Below are 23,046 nucleotides of genomic sequence, written 5' to 3'. Positions count from 1 at the left end.
AGCCACTCCGAGGCACGTGGGATCTTCCCGGACCGGGGCACGAACCCGTGTCCCCTGCATTGGCAGGCAGACTCTCAACCACTGCGCCACCAGGGAAGCCCCAGATTTGCATTTTTGAAAGCTCGCTGTACCTACAAAGTAGAGAATAGCTTGGTAGAATCAAGGAGACCAATTGGGAAGCTATTGCAAAGGCTCTAGCATTAAATGATGAGGGCCCTCTCTGAGGCAGGGATGAGGAGAGAGATGGGGACATTTAAACAGGTATTTTAAATGGCACGGGCAAGAAATGGTAAGTGGTTGATTGTGACAGGTGAGGGAGAGAAAAGAGTTTTGGATGATTCCCTGATAATCTCATTCGAGTAACAGTAAATGTCAGTGCTATACACTAAGCTCAAAACAAAGAGCAGGAGGAGGGATTCAAGCATTTCACTTTTTCTTTCTCTGTTTCCAGTGCGCCAGAGGAGAATCCAGGACAACCAGGAGGTAAGGCTGAATCACATTCCCTGTGACTTTTTTTTTTTTTGGCCACACGACCCAGCTTGTGGGATCTTAGTTCCCCGACCAGGGATTGAACCCACGCCCTCGGCAGTGAAAGCGTGGAGTCCTAACCACTGGACCACCAGGGAATTCCCTCCCTGTGACTTTTTGTCTCTGTGCTCAAGTTGGCTCGTCCTTCAGCATATCTGCTGCAACTGACACCCTCAATGGCAACTCAGTCCAACAGGTTGACCAAAGGAAGTTCTTGGCATTTCTGTCAGGCTATTTCCCTTAAGGTTTGTCATCATAGTAACCTATCATACTGGCCCATTAGCTTCCAGCATCGAGGAGGCCAGCAGCCAAAGAATTTGGTCCTTAACTTTTAGTAGCTTATTTCTCTTCCTTCCCCCACTAGGTTTCCCTTCACCACCATCCTGCCTTCTAATGCTCCCTCCTTCCCCTCGGTAATCATTATTAGTAATTTGGGCAGGTTAGTTTTTAGAGCAGCCAATGGCTCATCCCTCCATTTGGGAAGCATGCAGCATTCAGAGTTTCTCGTGTGAGGCAACAAGTTTGCGTGACAAACACTGTAACACTCATTCCAGGTCTGTGCCTGGGGAAGAAAGCTTGAGGTACCCAAGGTGGTCTCCTAAAGGAAATAAAAGGGACCAAAAGGAGAGAAAGGGCCCTAAGATATCAGGCAAGGATCTGCCTGCAGCTCGTGGCTCCCTGGGCTGGGCTAGACTGGACTACCGGCCAGTGAATGACACATGAACGGCATTTGTCTTCTCAGCACCAGACAGCCCCAAGAGCGAAAGCCCTCCATACTCAGCTGTGGTGAGAGTCCCCAAAGCAGCTGAGGTGGAATGGATTTTGGATCTGAATGAGGAGGAAAATGAGCTGGTGCGGAGTGAATTTTACTATGAGCAGGTAATAGCAATAAAATGTGACGGTCATTTGAGTTTCCTTATGATGTGTAGTAGCATGGCAGGAAATGCAGAGTTGGGCAGACACAAGCAGGCCTTCACTTGCTCACAGTGTAATATCATGGGAGCTAAGACAAGTAAACCACTTAAAGCAGAAAATGAGGAACAGCTTGAGAAATACACAAGAGGAAATCAGGAAAGGCTTCGTGGAAGAGGTAGCATTTAAGAGGAGCCTTGGAAGTGCGGTAGGAGTTTGACAAGCAGAAGTTTGGGTGTCCTGAGTGGAGTGAGGATAGGAGAAGGGCAAAGAGTTCCAAACTCTAACATCCAAGCGAAGGCACAGTATCAAAAATGATTGGGGAATTAGAAGTGGTTTAATTTGGAGAGAACATAGGGTGTTAATAGAGAGGTAGGAAAGGTAGGGTTGAAACAGGCTATTTATGTGTAGGGCCTTGTACTCTGCAGTAAGATATATGTACTTGGTAGGCATCAGGGCCACGGAAGGTTTCAGAGTGTGCTTTAGGAATATTAATGTAGCAGCACTGTTTCCAGTGGCTTGACACAAAGACTTCTGCAGGTAGCCAGACAAGCAAGGTGACTATCGTCCAAGCCAGCATTAGGAGCACCTGCGCTGGTGGGACAGTAGACTAAGAAAGAAGGGCACCTACAGGCATTCCCAGGAAGTAGGTAACACGTGGACACAGCTGCCTTCCTCCCAGTAAGGAGACAAAAACCTAGCAGCCAGAGCTTTGCCAGTGCTACCTAGAACTTCTGAAGTATGTTTAGCTCTACTTCTGCTGTGCCGTGGGATTTTTGGCTCCTTCCCCCAGGGTTTTTCAAGCTTTGTGAAACGGGAAGAATAATTCCTCCCTCCCAGCTACATTTGAAGACTGCTTTGGTCTGGGAACTCACAGTGTGCTTCTCTCCTCGTCCACCTGGGTCAGGCCCCCAGCGCCTCCTTGTGTATCGCCATCCTGAATCTGCACCAGGACAGCGTTGCCTGCGGCCACCAGCTGATTGAGCACTGCTGCAGGCTGTCCCAGGGGCTCACCAACCCGGAGGTAGATGCGGGGCTGCTCACAGACATCATGAAGCAGCTGCTCTTCAGCGCCAAGATGATGTTTGTCAAGGCGGGCCGGAGCCAGGACCTAGCTCTTTGTGACAGGTAAGTGGAAATGAGTCTCTCTTCTTTCACACGGTGGTCATGTCTGTCCAGCTTCTTTTTCTGACCCTACTGTGGGTTTTCACCTCCCAATCCTCTGACAAGACATGCTGAACTGTTTTGCGTCTCCATTTGACGTTGATGAAATGCTGTTACACAAGCAGTCTTCCTCACCCTACGCTGACAGCCTGTGTGCTTCTCTTTCCCTGAGTGGATCCTCAAGGCAGGTTCTCTAGCTATAGAGTCTTTCTTTTCCAGTTGGAAAGAAAGACTTGGGTTAATTTGTAATGCACATCAATTTTGGAGAGCACCTTTAGTCTCTGTGGAACTTTCTGCCTTTTAAAGGAGATGTGTCCTCTACCCTAGTTTTGACCAAATTCAGACTGTGGCCTCGGAGTTCTGGGTAACAGATCTATAAAGCTCACTGCGGACTGGTCTGTCCCTAAGTCCCAGGGAGGAATGAGTCATAAAGTAGAAGTTTCTATGGAAAAGTGAGGATTAGGCCCCAGCTCCCTACGCAGCCTGCTCTGCCTCCATTCATTAACCTGACAATGAAAACTCCCAATTCCTGGCTTATCCACCCAGATGTGTGACTCACGTGCATTCCCAGCTCTCAGTCCTAGCCAAATTTGAGAGCAAAGAGCATAATTTTCTTTGACGTGTCAGTGCTTCAGGCACTTGCCCAGAGTACTGGCCTGCAAACTCACCAGATAACAGAGAGTGCAGTGACTCTCAACTTCACCGCTTCCTAGCTCTGTAACCTTAGATGAGTCTGTTAACCACTCTGGGCCTCGGTTTCCTCCTCTAGAAAATGGGGATGATAATAATACTTATTTCATATGGCTGTAAAGTGAGAGTACTGTATCCATATAAAGGGCTAAGAACTGACCCTGTGTACTCCAAAAATGTTAGTTTTATTATTCTTACTAACAAAAACCAGAAGGTTGAGAAAGGCAGAAGGAGGTGGGACAGAAAGTGGAAGGAAATATAAAGGAGTTAATTTCACTCATATCAAGAGGCAAAAGATTCTACATCATTTTTCAAGTTGACAAATGAAAAATGAGCTGTATAATATGTTAAATACAATTTTTTAAAGAACCACAACTCTACCAATTTATCAGAAATGGAGGAGAAGGGAAGGAAAGAACAGAAACCATTTTATATAGCAAAAGGTAGAATTTAACGCAAAAATAAAGATATATCTAAATATTTCTCAACTATCAGGAGTGTAAATGAGATAAAATCTTATTAACAGAAAAGGATACTTAGATGGGGGGCTGGAGAACAAATCTAACAGCAAGTCCTATACTTCCTTCAGAATCTAATATAGATGGAGGAAATATCCACTTTGGGTTAAAGGAGCAGAAATTAAGGAAGTCCTTGCTTCAGTGGGATTCTCACCCATCCCCAGGTGCCATGGGCTTTTCTGACACTTAATAGCAGTGGTTTCAAATTACACATCCTTTCTCCCCAGCCCTGGAATCGGTACGCTCACTCTAGGGAATCACTGCACTTGTGCCCAGTTGCTGATGATAGTAGATTCGTCTCTCATGTGTGTTTAGAACTCCTGGTTTGCAGAGTATTTTCCACTGTTTTTAACTCATACCTTCTTCTGTAGACAAATAAATAAATGTTTAAAAACAAAACTCACACCACCTATTACACACGTCCAATACATTATGATACCGAATTTGCTTTTACACACTATGCTCTCCCCTGCCCATCCCCACTAGGCTGAGAATCACTGATGTACTGAATCCCTTTCCAGGGAAATCAGTGGACAAGTCAGGATCTGCAGGGGGTTTTGATAGAATTATGATACAAGATTCAACAACCTTGAGTGTAGGCCTGTCTCAGGCAGGACTAAACAGAATGATCCCAGACAGCTCTCTGGGCTCTGTTGTTATAAGGTTTTTGCAATCACCAGGTGTCAGGAATAAGATCAAAGGCAGCAGTCCTAGTAACAAGAATCCATCCTTAACCCAGAGAAAGGATGTCAAGTCCAGGGCACTCGAATCTGAGGGCCCTGCCCAGCAGCACCTCCAGAGGATGGTAGTGATGTGACCTCTGTACTGACCGGGAGTGCAGGCTGCCGATACAGTCCATATACACTCTCCCAAGCAAGCAGGGTTCCAGAGAACCAAAAAGAAACGGGTAGCTTGCGAGCTCCCAGCGTCGGTATAAAGGCCTTGCCTCAAAATAGGAGACCTGAGTGTCCCGGAGCGTCCGTACTCCACGTATTGATAGCTAACGTTTGATGAGTGCCTACAAAGCTCTAGACACCATCCTAAGCTCTTTTCCTCCGGTTATTTCATTTTATCCTTAAAACTCCCCATTATTCTGTCCATTTTACAGATGAGTAAATTGAGGCTGAGAAAGGTTAACTAACTTGCCCAAAGTCAGAGAGCCACTAAGTGATAGAGTTGAGTTTCCGAGAGTCTGACTCCAGAGTCTTTTCTCCCATGTACCTCACAGTTCTCATTATCACATTTCACATTGGAAATGAAATAGAAAACCTTTGAGCAGCACCTGTTCTTGGGATGACCCTGTGGAGCCTCACTGCCTTGCCCTTTTCCTCCCTGTAGCTACATCAGCAAGGTAGATGTGCTGAATATTTTAGTTGCTGCTGCCTATCGCCACGTGCCATCTCTGGATCAGATCTTGCAACCAGCCGCAGTAACCAGGCTAAGGAACCAGCTTTTGGAAGCTGAGTACTACCAACTGGGCGTTGAGGTGAGGCACAGACAAAGCTGACATCTACCCCAGCGAGTTACCTCCTCTAGTTGTCCTTGGCCATGGGGAGTGTCTAAGGCATGACAAGTTTGCCAGTGTGGGAGTAATGGCAGGTGGGGTGGTGGGGAGGGAAATGATTGACACCAAGGGGATAGAGTTGGTCTTTGGGACCCTCAGGCATGGCTGTGGGTGCCTCCCCCTAAAAGGAGCAGTTTTTCCTCCAGGTCTCCACAAAGACTGGCCTTGATACCACCGGGGCATGGCACGCTTGGGGCATGGCCTGCCTCAAAGCTGGGAACCTCACCGCCGCACGGGAGAAGTTTAGTCGCTGTCTGAAGCCCCCTCTCGACCTCAATCAGCTGAGTCATGGCTCAAGACTGGTACAGGATGTGGTTGAGTACCTGGAGTCCACAGCGAGGCCACTTCTATCCGTGGTAAGAGCACAGCAGGCAGAGGGTGGGCTCCAGGGCCAGGGGGAGGCCCAGGGGCAGTAATGACCTGGGGAAAGTATGAGCTTCCATTCAGCTGACAGTGGCAGCCCTGGCTCAGAGCTGTCAGGTTTGGATTTCGTTCTTTCCATTATATATGGTTAGATAAGTCATAAAGAGTCAAATTTCAAAAAAAAAAAAGAAAACTAATTTTAAAACAATGAAAATCACATATAATCCCATACCCAGACTTAAGCAATATTTAGATTTTAGTGAATTTTCTTGGTTATGTGTTTGATTTAATTGGTGTTGTACAGTTTATAATATATAGAAGTTTATATCCTGCCTGTTTTCTACCCTTAAAACTATATAATAGTGAGCACTTTTCCACATTGTTAAATATTCTTTGAAAACAGTATTTCCAGCGGCTGCTGAGAACTCCCTGAGTTCCATTGTTCCCTCACACTCTGTCCTCTCTTGGCAGCAAGATGATGATTACTTGGCCACCTTGAAAGAGCTGGAAGCTACCCTTCGGACCCAGAGCCTCTCTCTGGAGGTGATTCCTGAAGGGAAGATCATGAACAACACCTACTACCAGGAATGCCTCTTCTACCTGCATAACTACAGCACCAGCCTGGCCATCATTAGCTTCTACGTGAGGCACAGCTGCCTGCGGGAAGCCCTGCTGCACCTCCTCCAAAAGGTGGGACTTGCAGACGTGGCTGGCTCTCACACGGCAGTGCCTGCTTTGCCCGCTTGGCTTGGCCCATCCAGCTTTCATGGAGGCAATAACCCCCCCTTAACCTTACCCCAGGGTTGAACTATGAGATCATCTCTGGCAAAGTCAGGTCCAAATGGCAAATTCTAGGGAATTCCCTGGTGGTCCAGTGGTTAGGACACCACACTTTCACTGCTGAGCGCCTGGGTTCAATCCCTGGTCGGGGAACTAGGAACCTGTAAGCCTCATGGGGCAGCCAAAATACAAAACAAAACAAAACACAAATGGCAAATTCTATCTGCACAAATCATGATTTGATGAGTGTGCGAAAGTCTTAACCTGGATCCCAGATTGCCCTTCTGACGGGCAGTGACAAATTTCATCCCTTCTCCCAGAACATTTCGCAGAACCAAGTAATAGCTGAGAGCATGGTCTCTGGAATGAGATGCTTGGTGTAAGTGGTGTGACCTTGAGCAAATTGCCTAACCTCTCTGTTTCCACACACTTCCCACCTGCTCTGGGCTGTGTCCTGCTGCCGACCCCACTGCTCGTCCACTCAGGGTTCTTACCACAAAGGCCAGGAAGCACCCATGAGCCACATCCTATATTTGGGGCCACAAGTATCTCATAGAAGGAGAGTGTGCCCTCCTTTGTTTCCTCTGGCATCCTCTGCCCTCCTCCCACAGGGGGCAAAGGAACCCCTGAAGTGCATTATTTCTTTGGAGCCATCGTTAGGACTCTGTTTCACCATGACTCTTTACCCTTCTCTTTTTTATCTGAAAGTCCCATGCAATTTTTCTGAGGAATTGAGTGATTAGTACCAAATTTCATATAAAATTAAAGGAGCTTGAGTTATGCTTTAATTCCAATCTGCTGCCTTTATCCAAAATGGCGGCCATTGAAAGTTTACAAACAGGCATATCTTCCAGGATTCCTCCAAGTGGGTCAACAGTACAGAGTCGTGGTAACCATACCCCTACAGGACAGCGAAAGGGAAGTGTTTTCACTACTGCCGTAGCTACCGTGTCTTAACCGGGTGTCAAGAATATTGTAAAAGTTATATTATTTGGCATTTAATTGCTGAAACCTGTTTCCCTTCCCTCAGTTTCCTAAAGAGTTTGGAGGTAAAGCTACTTCTCCTCACCCAGTTCTGTTGCTTCTAACTGATGACCACTCCAGAGGGTTAAGCTGCTTACTTACTTATTTTGGTAAAAGCTGACGGCAGCATTGCCCCTGCTTTACATTCGTCAGAGCTAGGAAAGAAGGCTTCTTTTTATCTCCTGTAATCACAGCTACCCTTGAACTGAAGTATCTTACCTTCTCAAGCAGGTGGAGAACAACAGAAAAAAACATTGTGAAAACTATGACTGAATGCCTAGAGCATGGAAGACGTGGTGTTTCCAGCCTCATTCCCTGCCTTTTCACCCCTTACCCACCACATTGCCCCAGAGTGAGCTTTCTAAAACATAGTACATGTTATTTATGTTATTCTTAATTCATGGTATTCCTCCCTCTAAAAGGCCTTCAGTGGATCCCCATGGCCACAAGATGCAGTCCAAATTCCTTAGCATGAATGCAGGACCCAACAGTATCGGGCCCCCTTATTTCACCAGTTTATTTTCACTGCAAATCCTATCTATGCTCTATATTCCAGACTTGCCAAATTACTTAAATTTTCCTGATCGTACCATGCCCTTTCTTACTTCCATGAGTCTGCATTGCTGTTTCCCCGTACCTAGAATGCCCTGCCCCTCCTTGTTTTCTTGGAAAACTCCTGTTTATCTTTCCAGACCCTCTGTATTGAGCATTCACCTCTTCCTATAAACCATCACTGTACCTAGAACGTAACTCTGTTATTGCATTTATCCCACTGGATTGCAACTATTTGTTTACAATCGTGTCTTCGCATCTGGAGCGAGAAGGCCCATATTTACCTTACCTGGTGTCTTCAAGTACCTGGCCTAGTGCTAGTTATGAATGAATGAGTGGATAGATGAATGGATGAAATGGAAGTTCTTTTTTTTTTTGGCTGTGTTGGGTCTTCCTTTCGTTGCTGCACGCAGGCTTTCTCTAGTTGCGGCGAGCGGGGGCTACTCTTCGTTGCGGCGAGCGGGCTTCTCATTGCGATGGCTTCTCTTATTGCAGAGCACAGGCTCTAGGCATGAGGTCTTCAGTAGTTGTGGCTTGCGGGCTCTAGAGCGCAGGCTCAGTAGTTGTGGTGTACAGGCTTAGTTACTCCGCGGCATGTGGGATCTTCCTGGACCAGGGATTGAACCCGTGTCCCCTGCATTGGCAGGTGGATTCTTAACCACTGTGCCACCAGAGAGGTCCCAAAATGGAAGTTCTTAAGGGGTTGAATGGCCAAATGGTTTTCTTTTCTATGACTGTGGAATGGGGGTTTATGACTCATGGTCTCTGAACCACAGATGAACTTCAGAAGTGAGCAGATTAGTATGTGTTTGTACTTTCCTGATGAGTTGGTCTATGATAGTTATCATTTATTCATTCATCCAAGAAATAGTTATTAAATAGCCAAGGACTATTCTTCACAATAGTGAAGAAAAAAAAGGCAGACAAAAATAGTTGCTCTATAAAACTTACATTATAGTAGGGAGAGAGACAATAAACAAGATAAATAAGATATATAGTGTAGGTGACGAGTAATAAGAAGAGTAAAGTGGGGGAGAGGGAAGGGACGGATTGTGTAATTTTAGACAGGGTGCCCAGGACAGATGACATCTGAGTAAAGGCCCAAAGTAGATGGGGAATGAATTGTGCAGATTGTGGAGGAAGCACGGTCCAGGTGGAGGGAGTAGCAAGGGCAAAGGCCAGGGCAGCTTGAGCAGAGTAAGCTGGGGAAAAGGGTGGTAGCAGATAAGGTCAGAAAGCTAACAGGGCCTAGATCATATAGAGCCTTGTAGACATTATGAGGACTTGGGCTTTGTGCTGAGTGAGAAGGAAAACCATTGGAAGATTTTGAGCAGAGACGTAACGTGATCTGACTTATGTTTTAACCGAATCACTCAGGTTGACTGGTTGGCATTAGTCAAAAAAGAGGCAGGAGTGGAAGATGGTAGACCAGGGAGGAGGCCATTGCAATCATCCGGGCAAGTGGTGATGATGACTTGGACCAGGATGGTACATGGAGGTGGTGAGAAGTGGTCAGCTACATACAGATTCTGTATGTATTTTGAGGTGGAGCCAATAGAATTTGCTAATGACTTTTATGTTGTGGTGTCAGAGAAAGATGGCTAAGGTTTTTGGCCTGAACAAATAGAAGAACCAAATTGCCATCTGAGAAGGGGAAGACTGCAGAAAGAGTAGATTGGGAAGACACAATCAGGAGTGCAGTTTTATATCAATATGTATTGTTCTCTAGATACCAAAGAGGACTTTTTGCGTCGGCAGTTGGGTATAAGTTAGGTATACAGTTTTGGAGTTCAGAAAGAATAAACAGGCTGGGAATAGAGATTTAGACATAATCAGCAGAGAGATAAATTTAAAGCCCTAAGACTTATGAAATCAAAAGAGTGAGTAAAGAAAAGAGGACAGGGACTTCTCTGGTGGCACAGTAGTTAAGAATCCACCTGCCCATGCAGGGGACATGGGTTCAATCCCTGGTCCGGGAAGATCCCACATGCCACAGAGCAACTAAGCCCATGTGAGGCACCAGTACTGAGCCCGGGTGCTGCAACTACTGAAGCCTGTGCGCCTAGAGCCCATGCTCCACAACAAGAGAAGCCACAATGAGAAGCCCGCGCACCCGTTAAAGGGTAGACCCTGCTCGCCGCAACTAGAGAGAAAGCCCACACGCAGCCAAAAACAAAGAAAAGAGAACAGCTCCCTCCTAAGCCCTGGAGAGATTAGGAGGAATCAGCAAAGGAGACTGAGAAGGCGTAGCCAGAGAAGCAGAAAGAAAACCTGGTGGGGGTGGTATCTTGGGGGCCAAATAAAGAAAAGTTTTCAAGGAGGAAGCCATCAGCTGTATCACAAGCTGTTGACAGAGCAGGTGGAAAACAAGGACTAAGAATTTTAGATTTAACAACATAGAGGTCATTGGTGACCTGAGGGGCAGTTGCAATGGAGTTGTAGGTGCAAAAGCTAGATGTGAGTGAGTTCAGGAGACAGTCACTGGAGAGGAACTGGAGACAGGGAGTGCAGATAACTCTGGAACAGGGAGTGCAGATAACTCTGGAACTCTGGAGTGCAGATAACTCAAGGAACTTTTCTGTACGGAGAAGGAGAGAAGGGGAGCAGTCACCCGGGCGGGATTCTCTAAGGGTTCCATCTGTGATGTGCAAAAAGATAAGACGCACCGCTGTGGGAGGATGCTGAAGGGCTGTGAGTGGAAGGAAACTCAGAATGGGTCCCAGACAGTGCCAGAACCAGGCTCAAGACTTCTGACTTTTTGCTTTGCCCTGCTCCAGGAAAGTCCCCCAGAAATCTTCATAGAAGGCATCTTCCAGCCAAGCTATAAAAGTGGGAAGCTACACGTTTTAGAAAACTTGCTAGAATCCATTGATCCAACCTTGGAAAGCTGGGGAAAGTACTTGATTGCCGCCTGCCAACATTTACAGAAGAAGAACTACTACCACATTCTGTACGAGCTACAGCAGTTTATGAAGGTAACAGCAGCCCCATCCTGCCTTCTACCTCTGTCCCTGTTGGCCTGTCACGTGGGGAGACTGTGCAGGATGAGGGAACGAGACTGTCGTTTTGGTTCCTGGCCTTTTGCTCCTTGACTAAGCTTACCGCAAATCCACGTTACTCTCTAGCATTCTTACGTAATATCAGGATTTCCATTCTCATCCTAAAGAGGCAGACTTTAATCTTGTCAGTAATAGCATTCTTCTGAATTCAGGGAATGTAAAGATAAAAAAGAGGGATATGGTAGTTTCAAGATAAACATGGGGCATGAATGCAGAATTCATAAGGAATGAAGAAGTAAGTGTTTTTAGAGAAGATGCATGAAAGGAGAGGGATCATGTTTCTTCCAATCTGTCTGAGGGTGGCCAACACTAGATCACAGAGAAATTGGCTTATTCAACGCCAGAGTGAAAGTGAAGGCAAGTCAAATGGAGAATCAGAAGTCTCCTTTTTAAAGATCTCTTTTGTGCTGGAATAATGTCCTACCTAAGGTCCCAGCCAGTCAGTTCACTTTGGGATCTCTTGGGCCTCTGAGGGAAAGGGTGCTGGCAGCCAGGCTTCACGGGGGGACATCAGATCAGAGTTCTCCTCACACCCCCACCCTCCAAATCTCCTTTGACCTGAACATTCATTTTCCTCTTCCAGGACCACATCCGGGCCGCCATGACCTGTATTCGGTTCTTCAGTCACAAAGCAAAGACATATACGGAGCTGGGAGAGAAGCTCTCTTGGCTGCTTAAGGCCAAGGACCACCTGAAGATCTACCTCCAAGAAACCTCCCGCCGTACTGGAAGGAAGAAAACCACCTTCTTCCGAAAGAAGATGACGGCAGCTGATGTGTCAAGGTAACTTGGGGTTCAGGGAGCAGTTGGGGTGGGGCAGAAAGGCTGGAACCGAGGGTCTGTTGGTGATGCAGCCGCTCTTGCCCATCTCTGAACTCTTGGGAAACAAACACATACCCATACACGCACACACCTAACAGGAATCATTCCTGGATGACAGTGTCCGGTACAAGCCTGGAAAGCCGCCAGAGGAGCTTGTAGGAGAAGAGGGAAGTAGGGGAGGCGCAGGGACTGGGATCACATGTGACAGTCAGACTAAGCCCCTACCCCTTACAAGACGCAAAGGAGGTCCTGGGAGATCTGGCCCCCGCCTGCACCTCCATCTTACCTCATGCTACTCTCTCCTTTCTTGTGGCGCGTCAGGCACCCTGGCCTCCTGGGGGTTCCTCGGCACCCCAGGTCCTTCCCTCCTCTCAGCCTTTTTGCTGAGAACACAACATCTGAAGTAAATGCTCCACTGCTACTGTTCATCCCTTCACAGTCCCAGTCGCTAGATACTCGATGTGTCTGCTTGTTACCCACCTCTCCTCTAGCCTCTGAACTCTGGAGGGCAGGGTTCACGTCTCTCTCAGCCGCTGCTGCTGTTAGTAGCACGCCGTGCTCCATAAACACTCATCAGCCGCTTTCGTCTTGTCGTCACTGCTCAGAGCGTATTTTGGATCTCTTTTCCCTCCGCATCCTTTCTTCTGCCTTTTCCATTGCCATCCTATTATGATTTCTCAGTCACCTGGCCCTGTTACCCCTGAGGCCCCTCCTGAGGCTAGACTGTGCATCTCCTGTCACCGTAGGCACATGAACACACTTCAGCTGCAGATGGAAGTGACCAGGTTCTTACATCGCTGCGAAAGTGCTGGGACCTCTCAGATCACCCCCTTGCCTCTGCCAACCCTGTTTGGAAACAACCACATGAAAATGGATGTTGCCTGCAAGGTATGCACGATGTGTCAGACCTCCGGCAGGCTGTTCTCTTTCAGAGCGCCTGTCACACTTGTAATCGTCCAGCTATCATTATTTCAGTCATTCTTTTGATGGCTGCCTCCCCGATGGAATGAGAGCCCCGGAAGGCTGGAGACCGAGTCCGTTTTGATTACTCTTGTATCGCTAGTGCCTGCACTCAGTAGAGTCTCCACAAATATTTGTTGAATAAATGAATGAGTGAGGGCCTCGTTCGTGACTGCGGGGCTGCTCCAGTAATTCTTGCTTCTTTAAGCACGTTTCCCTCTCATTTTCAGGTCATGCTAGGAGGGAAAAACGTAGAAGATGGTTTTGGAATTGCATTCCGGGTTCTGCAGGTATGACTCAGATTACTGAGGATTATACCGAGGGCGATCAGCACATGACCACAGTTCTGTGAGAGATCATTCTTCAGAAAATTTTTATACCAAGGAAAGCAGATTTACACGTACATCAAGGATGAAATCAACAAGAGGGCTGTTACAGAACTGGGTCAAATTCAAGACCGTAGGCCACTTTGCCAAAAGCCAAGCAACCAATGACGAGTTCATCAAAAGCTATCAAATAACTACCCGAAATGAGGTCTAGGAGAGTTCCACACAGCTGTCCTCATTGTGGGGGGCGTGGCTGGAGGAGGTGGCAGAGGGGCTGTGGTGCGGGGGTCCTATTCAGGGGGAGGGGCCACTGCCCACGAGCCGGCTCGAGGCATACATTTTCTGTTGCTTATGATACGAGGACATGGGTACAGCTGTGGCACTGGAGCAGAGGATGGAACAGGGCGCCAAAACCATGAAAAGCCAGACCACTCCCCACCACACAGTGACACACAGGCACGCTGAGGCCCATCACCCTCCAGGCAGTGTGCATCTAAAGGATCAAAGACAACAAACCATCTGACAGAATTCTTTCTTCCCACCCATTTCCCCTGTTGGGCAAAGACGCCAAGGCAACAACATGTTTATCTGGTAGTTTCTAGCAAATCAGTCTTTTGGTGAATTGGTCTGTTTCCTAACACCAAGGCATCTCTTAACAGAGCACCAAGTGTCCAGGGCAGCCAGTATCAGCCCCCGACATCCATTTTCCAAGAGAAAGGTGACTTGTTAGAGAGAGAATGAACTGGTCTTGGGCATTTGATTAGAATATTTTCAGAAAGTGACACGGCAGCACGTGAGATGTACCAGTGTAGGTATCAAAGTTACGATTTTTGTGGATGCTTCCTAAATGTCTGCCGAGCTCCAAGAGAAGAACTTTTTGCTGATTGTTTATGTATGTTCTCTATTGGGACTACAGTCTTGTCTACCCCAAGCCCAGTGGGAGCTCTGTAAATGTCACCTTCCTTCCCGCCATTGGTGTCCCTGCCTCCCTACACCCATCACCCCACGTTCTGTTCTAGGACTTCCAGCTGGACGCTGCCACAACCTACTGCAAAGCCGCCCGGCAGTTGGTGGAGAGGGAGAAGTACAGTGAGATCCGACAGCTGCTCAAGTGTGTCAGCGAGTCAGGCATGGCGGCCAAAAGTGACGGGGACACCATCCTCCTCAACTGCTTGGAAGCATTCAAGAGAATTCCACCCCAGGTGCGCTCACCCCCAGACCTCTCAGCTCCTCTGCCTATTTCAGTGTCTTCACATCCCCCTCTTTATTTTTCTCTTCCCCATATTTACTGCACCTGAAACTCTACAAGATCCCTCTGTCTTTCTGACCCCTCTGTAATGCTGGCCTCACTAATCAACCCTTCGCTGGAAAGAAAATTCATGGTGATAATCACTGTATCCAGAGGCCGGCCCTCAGCATCCCATTGTCTGATGCTGTTGGCACCCGGAAGTGTCTGCGGACCAACAGAGTTGAGTTTCTCCCTGTGATTGTAGAGGAGGTCATCGTGGGCCTGCAGGTGGCCTTTGAAGCACGTCGCCTGCAAAACTGTCCCCCGATGGCTTCCTAGTGGGGTGAACAAAGCCACATCCTTTTTTTTTTTTTAATAAATTTACTTTATTTTATTCTTGGCTGCGTTGGGTCTTCGTTGCTGCACGTGGGCTTTTCTCTGGTTGTGGCGAGCGGGGGCTACTCTTCTTTGCAGGGTGCAGGCTTCTCATTGCGGTGGCTTCTCTTGTTGCGGAGCACGGGCTCTAGGTGTGCGGGCTTCAGTAGTTATGGCTCGCAGGCTCTAGAGCACAGGCTCAATAGTTGTGGCGCACAGGCTTAGTTGCTCCACAGCATGTGGGATCTTCCCAGACCAGGGCTCGAACCTGTGTTTCCTGCATTGGTAGGCAGATTCTTAACCACTGTGCCACCAGGGAAGCCCCACATCCTCTCTTGAAGGCCAAGGACAGGCCTTGTTTGCTGTTGCTTCTCAGATTCCCAAGCTTCGTGTTATCATTAGCTTTCCTCTGTTGCTCTTACAGCAGGAGTTGAGTTTGGTTTTTGTGGGGGTTTTGGCCGTGCCACGCAGCTTGTGGGATCTTAGTTCCCTGACCAGCTATTGAACCCGGGCCCTCAGCAGTGAAAGCATGGGGTCCTAACCTTTGGACCGCCTGGGAATTCCCAGGTGATGAGTTTGTAGAGAAGGGTCAGGCAGGCATCCCCACCCTGAGTCAACATGGCTGGGCTGAGGCTGGGTTGGGCCCCGGCTGCCACGCTGGGGACCCCTCCATCTCGTGACTACTGTGTCTCTGTTCTGAACAGGAGCTGGAGGGCCTGATCCAGGCGATGCACAGTGATGACAGCAAGGTGAGCGGAACTGTCTCCACACCCAGTAGCGCTCGGGAGCAGCACTTTGGACTTGCCTTTTCACCTTTATCCTTTGCTCGCTACCATTCAACCTGTATCTCAGCCTCTTTGTTATCAGAGGTGGGACTGAGACCCAGATAGGGGCGTAGAAGGGAGGGAATAGGTGGGGAACGTGAGAAACCTGACCACATGAGCCTTTGCCCTCCCATTTCTTTATCCCCCAAGACACACATGTCCTAGGCTTCTCTCAACTCTCCATTTCCTATGGAGGTTTTCTCTCAGAGCCCTAGGAAATCCTCACTTTCATCTTCAGATGGACTCACTGCATGAGGTTCTCAGAGTGAGCAGGCATCTCTTTATCCTGGAGGAACAAGTGTACCCTCTACAGTAAGGAAAAAACCCACCCAACCCTTTGACCAACGATGTCTGTTGGTGCCTCAATCTGCAGAACAGACCTTGCCCCTGGGGCCTGCAAGCTCTTCCTGTTGAGTGGGAGGGAAATCGGTGAACCTTTGGGAAGGGTGCCAGCGGCTCCTGTTTGTGGCCTCACCGCAGGTTCAATCCACCTGCCATCTGGAGGAAGGCCCACAGGCCAAGAGAGGCAGGAGAAAGCCAAGCCAGCCTGCCCTGGCCACTAGCAGCGGAATGATCTGGCAGCTGAGTCCCTTGTGAAGAAAACTAATGTTAGGCAAACAGCTTCTCACACAGCCACATTGCTGCTCCCCACGGCGGTATTGCTAATCCCTGGACTGAAGTTGCAGGGCATTTTTCATTTGAGGTTAGGGAGAAGCTGTTCTTAACATTTCTTCACTTAATTCTGCAACATCCTGATGACATCCTGTGGAAGGGGTGGAATTCTGACATCCTAAAATGTGGAAAATTACTTTTCTAGAATCAAAATGAGAACCCGACAGCCAGGCCAGACACCCAGGTTTCTTGATTCTCCGGCTATGGTTCTTTTCCAAGCCTTCAGTGATCCTCCTGTTCTGTAGGACAGAGACTTTGTGCCTGGGAAAGATGGATGCTGAAAGCTATACCGTCGTTATTACTTTTTCAGGTTTTTTCTGGTAGCAGCTGTTCTAACACACTTACGTGATCTCAGGTCACAGTATCTTGCCAAATAACAGCTTCGTTCAGTTTCTATTCCAGACTTTCTGGAAAAATGCCCTCCTCCTCTAGGTAGGAATTTTACCTGCCAACTTGTGATACTCTGTTTAATGTACACTGGTACCAAGCAGAGCTGAGGGCCTGGGTGAAGCGAATGTCCTAGGGCAGCAGGTAGATAACCATACTGCAGGACTTGATCACTTCAGAGAGCTCAGACATGTCAGAACATGTCTTCTAGCTGTAGGCGATTATCTGTAATTGAGCTTAGGAAAGGAAGACTTTAGTGACCAAGGTAAAAAAAAGAAGATGGAGCATTGAAACATCAAGAGAGAAGAGTCCCCTCCAACCACCAGAAGGACTGTCACGGCAGAAAGGCAGCTGCTAGCGGGAGCTCTGAGGCAACTCACCTGGGCCTTGCTGTTCGCTGGCCTGGAACCCTGGCTAACCAGGGAGGTGCTGGTGAGGTCGTGGCCAGGGAAGGCAGGGGCTCTCGTCTCCACCCAGCTGGGCATTCCTGAGCTGGAGGGTGTCCTGAATGTAGGAAACTGAGCTGCCTCTGTGCCAAACTGCAAGTCAGATCAACCTGGGGTCACGCCTTATTTAGAGTTTTTCTAATTGTGTGCGTTTTCTTCCCAAAATTTCCTGTTAAAAGATTTTTAATTCAGCAGGCCAGAAACAGAAAATAGAGAAAGGGGCTCTGTGTGCCCATTGTAGGGGGCAGGTATGATGGCTCATTCATTCACTCATTCACTTCATGCATTTTCATTGAACACCTGCATGCCAGACCCTGTGCTAGGCACCAGGAATGGCTAGAAAAAGCAGACACCATTCCTGCCATCCTGGCCAAGGAGGCAGTCATCAATCAAATCATCAGACAAATAACTACAAAACCACAGTCTGTCGGCAGCGAGGCCAGGAGGAGGCTGGAGAGCCCAGGGGAGTGAGGAGGGCCTTGGAGGGAGTGGTTAGCGGCCAGACTCTGCCTGCCTACCTTCTTCTTTTTGAAATTCTTAGCTTATTTGTAATAACTTTTTACACTATAAAATAACAGTGTAATATTTAAAGAGTGGCCGTAATGTAATAAAAGGCAAGAACCCAATTATTTTTTTTCCTAATAACCTCTAATCTGTTTTGACAGAGTATCTTTTTTTTTATTAATTAATTAATTTATTTATTTATTTATTTTTGGCTGTGTTTGGTCTTCGTTTCTGTGAGAGGGCTTTCTCTAGTTGCGGTGCGCGGGCCCCTCACCGTCGTGGCCTCTCTTGTTGCGGAGCACAGGCTCCAGATGTGCAGGCTCAGTAGTTGTGGCTCACAGGCCCAGTTGCTCCGTGGCATGTGGGATCTTCCCAGACCAGGGCTCAAACCCGTGTCCCCTGCATTGGCAGGCAGATTCTCAACCACTGCACCGCCAGGGAAGCCCAAGAACCCAATTATTGATTGGTAGGTGAGAAGTGTGTCTCATCTGCTTGAGCTCTCTGTGTGCCTGTTGGTGACTTGTCAGTGACGGTTTCCTTCCCGCTGTTTCTTACACCCACCTGGCAGGTTCAGGCCTACCTGACGTGTTGCAAGCTGCGTTCTGCCTACTTGATCGCCGTGAAGCAAGAACACTCGCGGGCCGCGGTCCTCGTCCAGCAGGTGCAGCAGGCCGCCAAGAGCAGTGGGGACGCAGTAGTGCAAGACATCTGCTCCCAGTGGCTTCTGACAAGCCACAGCCGGGGTGCCCACGGCTCGGGCTCCAGGAAGTGACCCTGGACTACGGGGCCTGACAACTGTGGGAGGGGAGTGATGGGCATGCTTCCAGCTCTTCCCTCCTGTGGGACGGGACTTCCCTGGCTCCACCCCAGGTGGGAAAGAGCTGGAATGGGGCCCGACTTGCCATCCTGGGCAAAGACAGGACCTTTCACACAAGTGCCATGTTTCTGTAAAACTGTGGAGTCTGTGTTTGTCTGGAGATGGCCAGTTCTTTCTACCTCAGAGTGAGTGTGTGTGTGTGCACGCTCTTTGCGCTCATGTTTACGCCCAAGCATTTCTGAACAAATGAAACTCTCCCCCCACTGCAAAGAGGCACTTTACTTTAGACTTCTGCCTGTCTGAAAACCTTCCCCGCGTTTTTGGTTCTTAACCCGGGTTCATCCTGTTTGTACACAGTTCCCTCTGTGTGGAGATGTTCCAGTAGCTCCTCGTGACTGGAAGGGTTTTAACAGAGAATTATAGAGCAGCATCAAAAGGATTTCCTCTTCTTCCCTCCTTCCCGTCCCCAAATTCAGAGATGGCTTTAGGGCAGTTGCTTCCTGTGCTATAAAACCATTCTGAGTGTCTCTCCTCTCACAAGCGCCAGAGTTACCATGAATCTTCGGAAGGTGGTCTGAACAGAAAGGTCCTCAGGTGCTGGCATCTGAAAGCTGTGGCTACCTGTGCACGTGATGGGGTCTGGAGCCCTACACATGGGCAGGAGGGGCGCTATCACGTTTATCCACAGGGAGAGAAAAGGGAACCTCTCCAAACAGGATTGCAGGAGGGTTGTTTCCAAGCAAAGAACTGGCTTTTGTCAATATCCCTGCTGCAAAGTGAGAGGAAGTAGCTTCCTCTTTGAGAGTCTGGGGAGAGAAACAGTAGCCCAGACCCTGGAACTGAATGGCTGGACTTTGCCTGTTTGAGTTACAGTCCTATATGTGCCCCTTAAATTGGTTAGGAAATCACTTCCTCTTCCCTCCTGCTTCTCTTCAGTCTCTTTGGAACAGAAGGATGGACACGCAGAGACCCAAGGTCGTTGAGAAGGCAGTGCACTACTTTGTCTTAACAAAGGGAGTCACGGGTTCACTTTGAAGTTGGGCCAGCGGACAAGAATTAAACAAGGGGGGCTTCCCTGGTGTCTCAGTGGTTAAGAATCCGCCTGCCAGTGCAGGGAACACAGGTTCGAGCCCTGGTCCGGGAAGATCCCACATGCCACGGAGCAGCTAAGCCCGTGTGCCACAACTACTGAACCTGCACGCCTAGAGGCCGTGCTCTGCAACAAGAGAAGCCACTGCAATGAGAAGCCCGTGCACCGCGACGAAGAGTAGCCCCCGCTCGCCGCAACTAGAGAAAACCCATGCACAGCAACAAAGACCCAACTCAGCCATAAATAAATAAATTTATTTTTTAAAAAGAAGAATTAAACAAGGGGATGGTGAAATAGGTCATGTCCAGTTGGGCAACTAGGTGAAGTGCTCCTTTAATAAACATTGGCCTGTCTTCCCACCAGAGATGTGACAGCGTTTTGGAAAAGGTCTTACATAGTCCATGACTTGGATTTGCAAATGAGGGGTGTGAGGAAAGCTCCGCAGCTGCGAGCCTCCCACCAGCCAGAGCTCAGCCTGTTGATCTCACGTTTGCTGCTGAGAGAAACGGGAGCTAGAAGCCAAAGTCACTATCTCTGGCGCTTAGAAACCCTGTGGATTTCCCTCTGAACCAGGTTTTTTTAATAGTAAAATAAACAACTGTAAGAGCATCTGTCAGATTCAAAGTTTTGGTCCTCTTAGGGGAGAGACTGAAAAGAAAATACTAGACCCCTTTATGGGAAAGTGTGACAAGTGGCTTTGAGTCATAAAATGCATCTGTCTCCCAGAAAACATCATTTCCTGGCATCTGCTTGCCCTTCTGAGTCTGCCCTTTTTGCACTGAACATAAGCACTTTATATAAATGGGTTGCAAATCTTACAGCCCTTAATTTGGGATGTTAAGACCAGATTTTCCTGACTCTCAGTTAGTTGAACTATAAAATAGGCAGCCGTTGACTAGACTGATGTAAGATGAGGCTAAGGGCTTTTGGGCATCAGGCTGTGGTCTCCAGCAAAAAACAAAATAACAAACTAATGGACACGTCAAAGGGTTGAATGTTTTATTATAAGCAAGTCTTAATAAAGTGTCTGTCCTACAAGTTCTTGGCTTCATGGCTCCTTTGTGCTGTCTTGCTCTTATCCTTCCTTTCCTTCATGCCTTGTGTTCTGTGTGGAGAGAAAAGGTGGGTGGGAAACATGAGATGGCTTTCAACTCCTGAACTTCTCTAAATGATTCCCATCATAACTCAGGACTGCGGTTAGGATTTATCTCAAGATTCCTAATATGTTAAAAACTATTAGTGTACTCTCTGCCACCAGGAAACTGTCTTGCTTCATTCAGAGTGGTGGGTGGAGGTAGGTTATACATTCATCAGGTATAGAAGGCAAATGAAAAGTCCCTCCCATCCCTGTCCCTTTAGCCCAGTCCCCTCCCAGAGGCCACCAGGGTGACCAGTTTCTAACGTATAGTTCCAGAGCTATTTTATGCATAAAGAAGCAGTAACGCCTAAGGTATTTCGTGGTGAAGACACACCATAATTATTTAACCAGTCTCTGTTGATGGACATTTTAGGTTGTTGCCATCTTTGCCACAACAGATTATGCTGCAGGGAATCATCTTGTCTCGAATACCCTGGGTCAGAGGATATGTGCATTTGGTAAATATTGTCAGTTGCCTTCCAAAGAGGTCGTGGCAATTCACTCTCCCACCAGCACTGTAGGACAAGTGCCTGCTTTCCCACAGTTATCAAACTTTGTATATCTTTGCCAGGCTGAGAATGAAAAATGGAACTCTGAAGTTTTTTTCAAGCTGTTAATTCTACGTATCTTTTTAATAGCAACCAAACTGTGACTCTGAAACCAGGTGTAGGGTCTTTGGGGAAAGTAGAACTCAAGTTGGGCTTAGATAGTTTTCTTGCCACCCTCTGACAGCACACATGTGCAGTATGATACTTGAACCATGGACAGTAACATTGCTGCCATTATCACCTTTCCCTGGAAACATGATCTCATCCAATTTCTCATTTAAAAAAATTAACAAAGCTTCAGAAACAGAGCTTCCCTGGTGGCGCAGTGGTTGAGAGTCCGCCTGCTGATGCAGGGGACACGGGTTCGTGCCCCGGTCCGGGAAGATCCCACATGCCGCGGAGTGGCTGGGCCCGTGCGCCATGGCCGCTGAGCCTGCTCATCCGGAGCCTGTGCTCTGCAACGGGAGAGGCCGCAGCGGTGAGAGGCCCGCGTACAGCAAAAAAAAAAAAGAAAAAAAAAAAACTTCAAAAACAAACACAACAAACAAAAAGTAATGATGAAGGTAGACTGGAAACCACCTGTTTGGGATCTGGCACAAAGATGCGTCACAACAAAGGAAATTGGAACACCCAACCTAACCCTAGGATAGAGGATGCTGACTATGTTTAGAAACCTGAGACTTTCCAAATTTACCGGATATCTTTGGCTGGAGCTTAAGTGAAGTAGATCAAATGCTGTCAGACTTTTCATGCTCAAGCAACCAAATGTCAATAGTCACAGTTACCCTGAGGGAAATGGTCTGTTCTTGGCCATCATCTTCTCTTCCACAGTAATGATGTTGACTAACCCATCCTTGAAACCTCCGATTCTACAACAAATTTATTCAACATCTGGTTTACTGAAGGGCTTCTTTGGTGGAGCGCTTTCCTGCTCGCTATTTCTTCACATTCTTATTTCTGCTTGGAACTCTTTAACCACCTCCGCTACCCCAACCCTCCAGTCTTCTGTTGTTAAAACCCTTTCGTCAAGCCCCTTTCAAGTACCTTTTCTACAGATTATTTGCTGCTCTGGCTATACTTCCTCTTCATCCCACTGAAGGGCTAAAATTCTTCAAGGTCTTATCCATTCTCTCTTGACACTCTTATACTCTCCCATACAATCCCATAACTTCAGCAATCATCTTGATTGACTGGGTTCCAAGTCAAATTTCTCCCCCTTAATGTTTTTCCACAGCAGATCCACCTTTTGATTGCTTTCTGGAACTCACCCAGATGGCTGACCTGCCTGCCTCTAAAAATAGTAGCATGTTCAAAATGGAACACATCCTATTCCACCCACAAACCTAATCTTCCTGTGTCAGTGAATATTAGTATCAATCAATTAATGTTATTATTACTATTGTGCATGCTGCCTGGGTTAGAAACCTCAGGTGTTCTCTGTATTGACTTTCTGTTCCCTTCTCGATCAACAAACATTCAAGTACCTTCCATGCATATATCCAGTTGAAAGCCAAATCCTTTCATCCTACTTTCCCAGTCGGAAGACACTGGCCCTTCCACTGCATCACCTTACTTCAGGTCCTTGTCACTTTCTCCCCTGACTGTTGCAGAAGCCTCTTTTCTTCACCTCAAACACCTATGCAAAAGTTGGTTCTCCTACCAACTCCATATTAACAAACAATACTTCTAGAAGAATAAACAACTCTATCATCTTCAGGCGTGGGAAGTCTTTCTAAGCAGATACAAACCCAAGGAT

General features: G+C 47.7%; 1 protein-coding gene across 4 annotated transcripts in view; it reads left to right on the top strand.

Annotated features, from left to right (window-relative positions):
- Positions 1-20,631, top strand: part of ZFYVE26 (zinc finger FYVE-type containing 26) — a 62,172-nt gene extending 41,541 nt beyond the window's left edge. For all 4 annotated transcript variants that reach the window (XM_030855328.2, XM_060294939.1, XM_030855327.2 and 1 more), the window contains exons 30-42: positions 452-483; positions 1,271-1,407; positions 2,348-2,568; positions 5,151-5,298; positions 5,523-5,732; positions 6,211-6,429; positions 10,872-11,069; positions 11,737-11,936; positions 12,722-12,863; positions 13,166-13,225; positions 14,281-14,463; positions 15,569-15,613; positions 18,266-20,631. In XM_030855328.2, the coding sequence (XP_030711188.1) occupies positions 452-483; positions 1,271-1,407; positions 2,348-2,568; positions 5,151-5,298; positions 5,523-5,732; positions 6,211-6,429; positions 10,872-11,069; positions 11,737-11,936; positions 12,722-12,863; positions 13,166-13,225; positions 14,281-14,463; positions 15,569-15,613; positions 18,266-18,469 (1,999 nt within the window). In that variant the 3' untranslated portion in view covers positions 18,470-20,631. The remainder of the gene's footprint in view (positions 1-451; positions 484-1,270; positions 1,408-2,347; positions 2,569-5,150; positions 5,299-5,522; positions 5,733-6,210; positions 6,430-10,871; positions 11,070-11,736; positions 11,937-12,721; positions 12,864-13,165; positions 13,226-14,280; positions 14,464-15,568; positions 15,614-18,265) is intronic.
- The last annotated feature ends 2,415 nt before the right edge of the window (positions 20,632-23,046 follow it).

This window comes from Globicephala melas, chromosome 2 (assembly GCF_963455315.2).
Source record: "Globicephala melas chromosome 2, mGloMel1.2, whole genome shotgun sequence".
NCBI lineage: Eukaryota > Metazoa > Chordata > Mammalia > Artiodactyla > Delphinidae > Globicephala > Globicephala melas.
Note: the sequence above shows the minus strand (reverse complement) of the source record. Positions and strands in the feature narration are given on the sequence as shown.